Source organism: Lissotriton vulgaris, chromosome 1_2, assembly GCF_964263255.1.
Source record: "Lissotriton vulgaris chromosome 1_2, aLisVul1.2, whole genome shotgun sequence".
Lineage (NCBI taxonomy): Eukaryota > Metazoa > Chordata > Amphibia > Caudata > Salamandridae > Lissotriton > Lissotriton vulgaris.
The window spans coordinates 98,234,824-98,247,121 of record NC_141686.1 but is presented as its reverse complement, the minus strand read 5'-3'; the positions used below and the strand labels follow the sequence as shown (position 1 = coordinate 98,247,121).

Below are 12,298 nucleotides of genomic sequence, written 5' to 3'. Positions count from 1 at the left end.
TCTTGTTTCTCATTTTTCTTGTATGTTTGGGAAAGCACTGTGATAGACGCAATTCAGACTGCTGGCTTTGTGCTCCTGGACCGGTCTGTGGCATTGGATAAGCGGACCATAACATTCTCTTGGATCTTGTGGCAAACCACAATCTGACTGGCCTGCTTTGAATTGGTTTCCATCTATCCTTCCGGGCTTGTTGCTAAGTAGTCTTTCTGCCCCATTTCACTCTTAAAAAAATGATTGTAGGATGGTGATGTCTCTCGGAGTTTGGCCCTTTCACCTATCTTATGTAACATATCATTTCAACCTTTTGGGAGAGGATTGCAAAGGCTGGGTTCTATACTCTCTCCTATGTGGATGGTACCTTGCTGCTGCTAAAAATTAAAGAGCTATGAGACCTCAAGATCCCTCCTTTTTTCGATTGCCTTCTCACAATTTAAGGGTGCAAGACCTCTAATTTGTTGCAGCTCATTCTCATACTCTTCGACACAGATCTTTTGACTGTGTCCAACACATTGTGGCCCCAATCCTTGGGGTGTCTACCAACCCCGATGGGTAAAAATGTTGTAGTCTGGTTTGAAATGGGAACTTTCTTTTAGTTTTGAAATGTATGTGGTTTTGAACTTTTGTTTCCAGCTGTTCCATGCTGTGAAAAATATCTTGTCCTTTCTTCAGTCAGTCTCATGCTGCAGTGGTTGGTTCACCTGCCCTCTCTTGAACTATACTAGCACCATCTTTCTTGGGGTTCATTAGGTCCAGATTAAGTATCTGCATTAGATATAGAATATGGCAGTCCTGTTGGTGACAGGTCTGCAAATAAACCCATGTGTCTGTTGCCCAACGTACATTACATTGTCTCCCGATCAAAGCACACATTCATTGCACTGTGCTCTGTTCACCATACATTCTATCATAAAGGACTCAATAAATTCTCAGCTTCTAATGGTAATGCCCCCTCCCAACTCCTCCAATTCTGCTCTTTTGTACAATGGACAAATACCTCACAGAATGAGTTGTTCAATGTCTTCATCTACTTGGAAGGAATTACTAATATCCATAGTGCTTAGTAAAAAGTACTTAGCGTGTGTTGATGTGTTCGTGATTCTGGCAGAAAAGGTAGCTACACCACACAGTGAATAAATGCTTTAGCCAAGATCACACAGTGTTATAAAGTGGCAAAGATGGAACCCGCAATTAGCTGCATTACTTGACACAAGCATTTTGATATGGGATCATGTAGTTACAAAGCAATGGCTGTGGTAATTCAGTGTTTTTGTAAATATCTTTAGGTTTTCATGGAGTTCTACAGTACCGATCAACATCAGAATCCTTGTTAATGCACAGCCCTTTCACCACTCTTATACCAATTAAATAAGTCATTGAATACATACAACCCTGGCAGTGACATCAGTGAAATGGTATGCGTTGAAAAACTAGCAACAGTTTCTCAGTATAAATAATTATAATCTATCTTGACAACCTCACAGTAAGATACTTTCACGTAATGTGATGTCTGCTATGGTGAGGGATGGAGGGTTCTTATCAAGTTTTATTAATATTATGGAGCTTTTTTAATGACCCCGGGCATGGGGGTTTATTAAGCAAAGACCATCACTCAGACCCTCTATGACTCGCCCTATTAGCACGGTGATTCAGTTACTAGTAGCTAGGCAGACTTTAAAAACTTGTGTAGAAGTATAAGCTATGCCTTTGTGCTTTAAATCAATGTCAGGTTGGCTCTGTTTTAGTGGGTGCTTTAGTGAACTATGGAATGACTCCCTTTCTTGGACTGAGCCGTAGAACATGCACGTTCATGCCCAATATGAAGTTATTCTAGAAATCAGTTAAGGAGTGTCCTTTAGAACACAATAGTGCTGACGATCTAAATCACGCAATAGCACTAGGTGTGAACTGTTAATTGACCTTTGCCCCAGATCCTGTGTTAAGGTGGAAGCCACTTAAAATGCATTTGTGTGTTCACTAGCTTCCTTTTCAAGTTAAATCAGGTGCTTCTGATAGGAATGAGGGCAGTTGTGATTGTATTCTTAATGGTGACTTCTCTCTCTTGCACATGTCTTATTCTCATAAATATAATACTTTTCTAAAGGCTTCAAGTGGTCTAGGGTGACACTAGGTTGGTGTCAAAGTACGTTTGTGGGTTTGCTGGAGGACACAGCCCTTTGAAATATAAGTAGGTGTTAAAAAGAGTCTAGTTTCAAAATAGATTAAATGTTGATTTATGGTCAGCACAGGAAGGTAGATCCATCCATGTACAGCTCCAGATGCAACTGGGCCACAGAAAATAACCTTGTAGAGAGAGAGCCATACAGAATGTGGAATGCAATCAGAAAATAAACAGGGCTCATGCCAAGGTTGGCAAGCAGCAGGATGATGTAATAAAGATGGAGGAGAGAGAAGAGAAGAGAGATGTAAAAGCATTAAGAAGAATGTAACAGTGGGTCAGGGAACCGCTCCGTCCCACCCATCCTGAAACGATGGCCTATCCTGCCGACACTTGCCCCCCTTTGTCTCACTGTTTGGGAAGAACACATAAAAGCCAGCTAATAATTATTTACAGTTAAGTGGCCCAGGACACAGGCCCCAAATGGTTAGGACAAGGAAACGCCAATTTAAAATCTGACTTTTCCATTAAAGAGAATTTTAAAGTACAATTCTTTTAAGACCAAACGTGAAATTTCTACCTGTTACCAATCAAAGGTTTACACTTTTTAAATGTAAAAAGGTAATCCAATGGTATCCTATGGGGGAAGTAAGCCTCACAGTAGTGAAAAATGAATATTGGAGGTTTTCCCTACCAGCACATGTAAAACTTAAAAACACATGTTCTACCTTTTAAATACAATGCACTATGTCCTATGGGCTGTTTAGGTCCAACCACAGGGGTGACTTATATGTATTAAAAAGGGAGGCTTAGGCCTGGAAAAAGACTTATTTTGCCACATACTGCAATGGCAGGCCTGGGACATCTTTTGTAGGGCTACTTAAGTGAGCGGCACAATACGTGCTGCAGACCCACTAGTAGCATTTAATTTCAGGCCCTGTGTACATGTAATACAATTGTATTAGGCACTTATAAGTAAATTAAATGTGGCAATTGGGTGTGAGCCAATTCTACCATATTTTAAGGCTTGAGCACAAACACTTAAGCACTGGTTAGCATTGGTAAAGTACACAAAGTCCTAAAGACAACAAAAACGGATTTCAGCAAACAAGAGGGGAGAAGGCAAAGTGTTTGGGGGAAGACCATGCCAAAGGTTGTCAGGCCTAATAGTTATTTTATTAGGTCTCGCGTGGCGTACTGCGCACATGCGCAGTCGAGCTCGCGAGATTTTATGTTTTTAGGTGTACTTTACTAGTGAGGGTTAAGCCCCGCCCCTCTTCTCCATTGGCTCGCCTCTTAAACGGTGGCCAGCCATTGGAGAAGAGGTCCAAGTGACGTTCTTCTTTCTCTTTTAGCCCCGTCCTTTTCAGACTGGGCTCCTTGACTTACTGCTGAAGTAAAAGGTTTCTTATCTTCTTTATGGGGCCATCTGTTTTGCCCCATAAACAAGATAATTAACCTTTTACCGCAGCAGTAAGTCATGCAGAGCCTGTCTGAAAAGGATGGGGCTAAAAGAGTGCCCACCCCACGAAACAGCCGAATCATCCTGGCACTGCCAGCGAGGCGGAAGCTTCAGCCGCTGATGCAGCCACAAAGTCGGGGCACCTCGGCTCACTCAGACGCCACCGCCCCCCAACTTTAAAGTGCGTGCTCAGACCGAATTACACATGGGCGTAGGTGCTTCATTTTAAACGTTCGTGGGTTGGTGTGGGGGCGGGGGGGTGGTAATCAAAGAATGAACACTGGAGCTCGGCAGTGACAGGACGGGCAGCGCGAGGCGAATCCTTCGTTCAATAATAATGAGTGCCGAAATGACCAGAATATAACGAGGGGCAGGCACCCTGGGCTGGAAACAAAGGCTGCGCCGTTAAAGGAGGCAGGAAGTTGGGTCAGCGATGAAGCAAAGAAATTATGTACAGCGCACGCAATGAGATGCTACATGCATGTTGAGCGGGGCACGTAATGATAAAACAACACTGGGGCAAAAATCATAGGCTCATGAGTCAGAACAATGAAGTCGAGAGATGGTGCAAGTGTGTTCATGAGAGAAACAAGTTGGATAAACAAATACAGGAAAAACTCAACGACGAGAAATTACAGTATGGGAGATGTGTGATCACAGTTGTGATAAAGCAAGAAGGTAATGAAGATGGCGGGGTGTGTGTGTGTGTGTGTGTGTGTGTGGCTGTGTGTGTGTCTGTGGCTGTGTGTGTTTGTGTGTGTTGCTGTGTGTGTGTTTGTGTGTGTGGCTGTGTATGTGTGGGGCTATGTATGTGTGTGTGTGTGTGTGTGTGTGGGCGGGTCTGTGTCTTTGTGTGTGGTATTTGCGAGAGATTAAGCTATTGGCATTGTAAATGACAATGCCATTTATTTATCTGTTTTCAAAACCAACACATAAATACAAATGCTGTCATTTACAATGCCAATAGCTCTAACTTTTGCAAAGGCGAGACCGTTGCATTGTAAATGCTTGTTTTTACTTTGCCCCCCAGGAAGTTAACAGGTAAATAATTTAGTGAAGCTATTCTGATTTACTTTTGTGATTACTAACAGAATGAATAGATTAGGGAAATAAAAGCATCTCCAGCGATGTATGTGCATCCTGGATGTCTGAGGGTGATGTTCTGGTATGTTATTTTAATTGAGTAATGCACTCACTGAAGAGATCTATGTGTAATTTTTGGTATCCCACTTGAATCCTAAAATAGCCCACAAGGATCCTTCTGGAGAGCTTTTCGTGTAATGTGTAGTTCACATGAATCTGTGTTGCATAGCTCTGTGGATTAATAGTTTTGTTGCTGAGATTCTGTGGAGTTTGCTGGTCATAAATTAAGTATGGTAAAATATCTTTGATCCTCATACAAAAGTTGCAGACTGCTTGATGAATCCTTCAAGACATACATTCGAGACCTTGCAGGTTTGAACTCAATCTTTTGTTCTAATGCTGGTAAACATTGGTTCGCCTTGTGTTATGCCTATATAAATTCTTATAGTGCACAATGAGATCAGATGCCAGTGTCTTGCTATGTCCTTTGCAGTACATAATTATCGCAATGTTGTAACTTATATCTATCAAAAATTAAAACCAGACTCATATTGCATTAAAAACTGAGTAGGTATTATCCCTTGATTTTCTTCCTGGTCCTGTGTTTGTTGAGGTAAGGCTATCTATGTCAAAGAACCTAGTCCGCTTCATAAAAAAAAATGCAGAAGTTGTCTTTTTGTAAATTTGTTTGTTCTTCCCATTATCTCTTGGGTTTCCGCTTTTCTTTCTCTTAGCTGTTCTCAAACGTAACCCAGCCATTAGACAGTAAAACATCCAGAAATTCCTGCTGTCATTAACTGTTTGTGCCCATTATGAAGCACCATTTTTCATGTGTCTTGTGTTTCAACATCCCGCTTTTGAGTTAATGAAACTTCAATCAAATTCTTTTTTCACATCATTTGTATGTGTGTTTTTTTTTTAATTCAGCGCCAGATCATCCCTCTCTACGCCATGAGGCAGTACGTGCCTGGTTGGAGTCAGTCTCAGGAGGTAGCTGGTGATATTTCCCGGATTGCACACTTTGCAATAACACCCCTTTTTGGCTCCATCCACCTTAGCCGGGCTGGTCTCTTCTCTCTGAAGTTAACACAGAAGCCATCATTTGGCTCCTTCCTGCATGCAGCTCTATTCCAGTCGACAAAGGACGAGGGGGACACAGCGCATGCCACGCTTAACTTATTGTTTAATTTGTGCATGGAAGAAGCCTGCTATTTAACATTAAAAAAACGGATACAGCCGGACAGGAGTGTGTTCAACAGTAGTGGATTCAGTGAAGCTATTGCATGTAAATGGGTGAGGTTTACTAATGAGTTAGCACATAGAATTGCAAAACTTTCAGGTACTATATGTTCTGCACCAACTCACTTACTCATTAGCTTTTTTTTTGTTCTCTAAAGTACTTGGATTATTAGACGAGCTGGATTGCTGTTTGCTAGGTCATCTTTTGTTAAATTGCCTATTTTGTAAGTCTGCATGTTGTCAACAAGAGACATCTAGCGAATTCTGAAGAGCAGCCGAAGAGGGTTGTGCATGTTTGTTATTTCAACTCGTAGCCTAGGTAATCTTAATAATATAGAGAAGTAAGTTAACCTGGTGAAGTTAGGGGCTTTGACCCTAAACCCGTTGAAGGTAGGTGTTATGACAATAATCTCCCTACCCCAAACAGGCCAGGCAAAGATAGTAGAAAAATCCTTAAGCACCAATATCATCAACAGATACCAAGCCTATGTGGAAGATATTCTGAAATAATTGCTTCCCCTGTGCCTCTGGACTCTGCTGGTGATTTTTTCTTCAAGCCTCTTAGATGTTGGAGTGCTCTACGTGCCTCCATGCTCCTCGCAGATAGAGCCACTAAGCCCTCTTTGTGATCAATATCATCTGCCTTGGCTTCAGAACCTGGTTCCTTGATGTCACTGAAGTTGTGCTCTAATGATATGTTAGATCTCAAAAGCTTCATAGTCAGCAGACATGTGCCAGAAAATTCCAGGGACAAATTTAGACTCCATTATACAGTATCTAACAGAGACTTCTAGCTGCAGATTCCTTAGCTTAAAATGATCACCAGTCTTCAGACTGGATCCGAAAATGTTTCATGAACAGTACTCCTGCGCGCCAGTATGTGACATCGAACGGCCCCACGAGTGCCATGCACAGTGCCTATATAGGCGCCACCCCAGCACACTGACTTCAGTTCTTTTCTTTCCATGCCAGTCAGCGCAGCTCGAGAGAGAGCTACACCTTAGTAATTTTTTGACAGTTTTTGAGATCTTTTCCTGGTGTGGCATCTCAAAAGGCCGGCTTCAAGCCATGTGACACTTGTCACCGCCCCATATCAGTGACTGACCCATATCGGGGTATGCCTTTGGTGCCTCGAGTGATCCGAAGTCCTGCTCCGATTGCTGCACCATGAACCCGAAGGTCTTGAGCGAGCTATTCCTCAAGCTCTTGGCAGCTCAATGTGCGGCGCCACAACAATCTCGATCCCGGTCGAGAGAAAGGCATTTCCAAGGCAGCTCTCACTTGGAGGTGCTTTTCATCTCGAATGGAGCTCACGCCTCATGTATGCCTTTCTGCCCATACCACTTCTGCCCAGAGTTCTGAAAAAGATCAGGAACAACCTGGCCCAAATCCTTGTGGCTCCTGACTGGGCTCATAGATTTCTGTATTTGAGCTGTTGAGCATGGCCATTGACCCTCTGATCAGGCTGGCCCTTCCTGGAGGATCTATACGCCTGCCGTTGGGGCAAGTTTGTGGCATGGTGTGCAGAAAAGGAGGTTGACCCCCTTTCTCAGTTTCTTCCCTTTATTCTTTCTCTTGCCCGGCAGAGCTCTGCTCTGGGCACCTTAAAGGGTTATCTTTCTGCTATCTCAGCCTTTCTGCGGTTGTCTGACCAGCCATCCCTCTTCAAATTCCCTATTGTACATAAGTTATTGAAAGGTCTGGAACACATTTTCCCTCCTTCTCCCTTTATCATGCCTCAGTGGGACCTTAAATTTAATCCTAACGTTCCTGATGTGCACTCCCTTTGAGCCCTTGCACAACTGTCCTCTCAGGTTCCTTACCTTCAAGGCGGCCTTCCTGGTGGCAATAATATCTGCCTGGAGGGTCAGTGAGTTTCAAGAATTGTCCTCCAAGCCTCCATACCTGAATATCTACCCAGACAAGTTGTTTCTCCGAACTAGAGTTCTGCCGAAGGTAATCACTCCATTTCATGGAGGCCAGTCCATCAATCTGCCTACTGTTTATGCTGTGTCACATCCCTCTAAGGAAAAGGATCATCTTCATCGACTGGACACAAACAGAGCATTGCCATTCTACCTTAACAGCACAAAAGAGTTCCAGGTGGACAACCAACTTTTCTTGGGGTATGTCGGAGCGAGGAAGGGAAGGGCTGTGCAGAAATGGACCTTTTTCAGATGGATCATGCTCAGAATTAAAATCTGCTATGCATTGGCCAGGAAGCAACCCTCTAAGGATTTGCATGCTCGTTCCACCAGGGCCAAGGCTGCGACCACTGCCTTAGCACTTGGAGTCCCAATCCTAGACATCTACCAGGCTAACATGTGGACTTTTTGCATATGTTCACAAAAGCCCATCGCCCAGACAGTCAGGTCTATCAGGATGGGCATCTTGCCTTTTCGGTCCTGCAGGACTTTTTGCTATATGATTGTTTTTCAGACCCACCTCTGGGGAGGTATTGCTAGGGTATCTATTGTAAGGTAAGGAATCTGCAGCTAGAAGTCTCCATCAGATGGACAAGTAACTTAACTTTGGTAATACCTTATCTGGTAGAGACTGTTTAGTGGTGAATTCCTTACTGTCTCACCCATCCTCCCCATTCTGCAAACAGATTTCTAGGGACAGGGCTTTCCCCTTTCAGGGCCCTGGTTTCCCACACCAGTGGTCAGTGTTCTTCATGGCTCTGCTCTCCCGCTGTGGAAAGTCGCAAAAAGTAACTGATGTCAGCGCCCTGGGGTGCTCACATCACTTCTGGCGCAGACACCGCCACATGGGGCCGATCAACACCATCTACCGGCACACAAGGGTACTGCTCACACAATTTCCGAATCCGGTCTGACGCCTGGGGATACTTCTAAGGTGAGGAGCCTGCCACTAGACATTCTCTACCAGATAAGGTGTTACCATAGGTAACTTATCCTTCTATACCTTGAAACCATTTACCATGGTCTATGATCAATAAATTACCTTGTCAAAGATGACTCATAGTATGTTATTATGTTATGTTAAAAACATTTATACCGCGCACGGTCACCAGACGGTTTCATGGCGCTCAAGACAAATTGCGGGGGAGCAGTGCACCGAAATTACTCATAGGCTAATTGGAAAAAGTGAGTTTTGAGCAGTTTACGAAAGCAAACATAGCTGGGACAAAGTCTGAGGGAGATCGGGAGGGAATTCCATAGAGTGGGGGCCAAGAGAGAAAAGCACAGGCCACCATGCTTTTTGCGTTTATACCTTGGGGCAGTCAGCAGGTTGTGGGAAGTGGACCGAAGATCTCTCGAGGGAGCATAACGCTGAAGGCGAGACGTGATGAAGATGGGGGCTTGATCGGCGAGAGCCTTAAAGACAGTACAGCCAAGTTTAAACATGCAGCGATAAGCCACTGGGAGCCAGTGCAGTCTCCTCAACAGGGGCGAGTCGTGTTGGTGTTTAGGCTGATGAAAGATCAGTCTTGCTGCCTGGTTTTGCACCAGCTGCAGCCGGTGAAGATGGTAAGCAGGTATCCCAACATAGAGGGTATTAGCGTAATCGATACGGGAGGTGACGAGCCATAATGACGAGAATGAGTGCCTCAGTGGTAAGAAACCTACAAATTTTGCGAATCCTGCGCAGGTGAAAGAAACAGGATGATGTGACTGCATTAATTTGAGGCCTCATGGATAGGTCACTACATATGATTACGCCAAGGCTCTTTACCGAATTGACAGGGCTGGGTGAAGACTCAAGGGAAGAGGGCCAACAGCTGGAATTCCAGGGGTTAGCCAACCCACCCATCACTACGAACTCCAATGCAACCCAGATTAGTATAATCTTTCCTATATAAGTTACAAGAAAGCAGATCAATATCCAGAGGGCATCCAGGTCTAGGTTGCATAATATTACATGAAAGGAACTTGATTCCAAAACAGTTGCTTGATCCAATTAAACTATTCATAACATCTATGCGAAATCAGAACTGTGGGTTGGTGCCTTTTCTTAGACCTTGTTGATATTCTCCTTCTCAGAAGGTAGTGTGTTATATGTCCGTAACATTGAGCTTCAAAAGAAGGAAACTGATGATACATGTCAGACTGTTTTCTTGAAGGGTGCGGGGGATAATCCATGGAGGCGGCAATGGCTTGTGGACCACAGCTGTGGTTCCCTGGAGGTATTTGCCTTTACTGCCCAGTATCTGTCCAACTACGGATCTGCAAAACTAGACCAAAACCAACCCCTTCAGCACTTGACTCTCAGAGGAGGCAATGGTGAGCAGTCACAGGTATCTCAGGGAGGTTAGTGTGGAAGTACAGCAGGGTCAGCTCTCAACACAAAACCCAACAGCATGGTAATGTTATTGTCTAGCCCAGTACTTCTCTTTATTTGAAGAATCACACTTCATTATGCTCTAAGGCACAATACTGCACACAAGGTATCAGATAACTGGTGCACAGGTACAACTCCAATATGCTGTCAGGTTAGTCCCCTCTCACTCTTCCCACCCCCTCTTATAGTAAATTTGGAGCTTCTTGTGTGGTAGCTAGTGCCGATGCCGCACTTCCTCTCTTTTAGTAGACTAATTGGCTGCTCCAGCCATAGACCTGGTATGTTACCTTTCCCTGGGCCAGGGTGGGCCTTCTGTGCTCACTGGAGTTGTACTGGTCGGCAGTCAAGTCACGATGTAGAGCTGCTCTGCAGAGTCCCAAAGATTGCGGCTTGGGTGGCTTGCTTTTGCCGCTGGCTCTGTTCTGAACTTCAATGTTGTCAGGAGCAGGGTGTCTTTGCAGTTTCAGCAGGCCTGTTTCCTCCGAACAGGTGAATCTTTATGGTGGTTGAGAAGGTGGCCTGATATGCAGTGCTCACTATTCTAGTGAACACTATGTATCAGTCCAGCAAACCTTATTGATGATTGGTTGTAAGTCAACCTTATAGACCAGCTATCCTAGTAGCGTGGATACGAGCAGTCTAAGGCTAAAGACTCGAGAGGGCGTGTTAAGCCAGCTGTTATACCACACATATATCCCTTGAATACCCAGTGAAAGGACACCACACAAGTGTTATGAAAATAAACAAGATATTTATTAAGAATCACAACAGCCCTGTACTCTTTATGAGGACAGGGTACTAAGCACAAAACAAAACTCTTACGAAAATACTTAAGTTAGCACAGTATATACAAATGCCCGAGGGGCACGGAAAACCATATACTCTGAAAGTGGAATGCGAAATTACTAGCAGGTAATTACAGTACTAATAGGCTTAGGAATCGCTAGGACTTGACTATAGAACCTTCAGATTACTTACAGGAGGCCTAGGGGACTCGGGTGCAGAGTGTGCACTCTCACGCGTGATGCGGGACAAAGTCTATGGTAGCTAGTAATGACAAAGTTAGTGTTCTCGGGCGAACCCGACCTGGTAGGAGGAAAGCGAAAGTGGATCCTGACCCTTGGATAGTGAGGCTATGCTGGGGCACCGAAATGCCGAAGTTACCTAGCCCAGGGGCTGCAGCTGCATAGGTCTCAAAAGACGTCGGGAATCCTCGTAGACGGACCAGGAGCCTGGAAGAAAGAAGTTGCTGGCAGGCGACCAGTGAAGAAAGTTCGATGGATCCAAGCCTGGATCGAAGGAAGATGACACCTGAAAGCAGAGGGGACCAAGTTCGAGACTACTAGCCAGTAGTCAGGTGGCACCAGGAGGGCACCGGATGGTAGTCACCTCGACTAGGTGAGTGGGTGACGCTGTGCTCGCAGATCTCACGGACCAGGAGGCGTTGTCGGTGACCAGGATGGAGGAGCGAGCTGTCCCACGAAGATTGAAGCTGTCGGCGTCGCTGGACCCAGGATTGGGCAACAAAGCCTTGGCAAATTCAAGCCCACGCGGTGGACTCAAAATGGCGTCTGGAGTGGACCAGGAGGGTCCGGGGTGCCTCTCTTGAAGAAGGAAGCAAGGGCCAGTCTGGAGCAACCAGACCAGCAGCAGTGATGTCGTCGGGCGTCGTGAAGAAGGCCACAAGCCAGCCGGCTAGTAGCCACACAGCGCGGTGAGCACGCAAAAGCAGAAGGGCCCCACGCAGATCGTGGAGATGCTGGAGGGCTGATCTTCGGTGCTGGAGCTGCTCAGGGTTGGGGCTTCTCGGACCCCAAAGCACTCATCAGTGGAGCACACGGTGCGCTTGTTGCAAAGAAGTCGTGCAGTCTTGGCGATCGTCGGTCCCTCGAGGTCTCGTCGCACTCACAGTTCTCAGCTTTGCTGTAGAGGTGAGTAGAGGTCAGAGGTGCCAGGGAAGCCGGGTCTCGTCGAGCTGGGTCGTCGGATTCGTGAAGAAGGACTTGCAGCAGACCGCAGTGTTCTTAGGATGGTGCCCGCTTGATGCAGGGTGACTACTCCTTAGCCACAAGGGAGAATCTTGAAGAAGGAAA

General features: G+C 45.3%; 1 protein-coding gene across 10 annotated transcripts in view; it reads left to right on the top strand.

Moving 5' to 3' along the window:
- Nucleotides 1-12,298, top strand: part of MICAL3 (microtubule associated monooxygenase, calponin and LIM domain containing 3) — a 2,050,293-nt gene that overhangs the window by 1,489,903 nt on the left and 548,092 nt on the right. For all 10 annotated transcript variants that reach the window (XM_086952901.1, XM_086952911.1, XM_086952910.1 and 7 more), the window contains one exon: nt 5,589-5,651. In XM_086952901.1, coding sequence (XP_086809027.1) covers nt 5,589-5,651 — 63 coding nt within the window. The remainder of the gene's footprint in view (nt 1-5,588; nt 5,652-12,298) is intronic.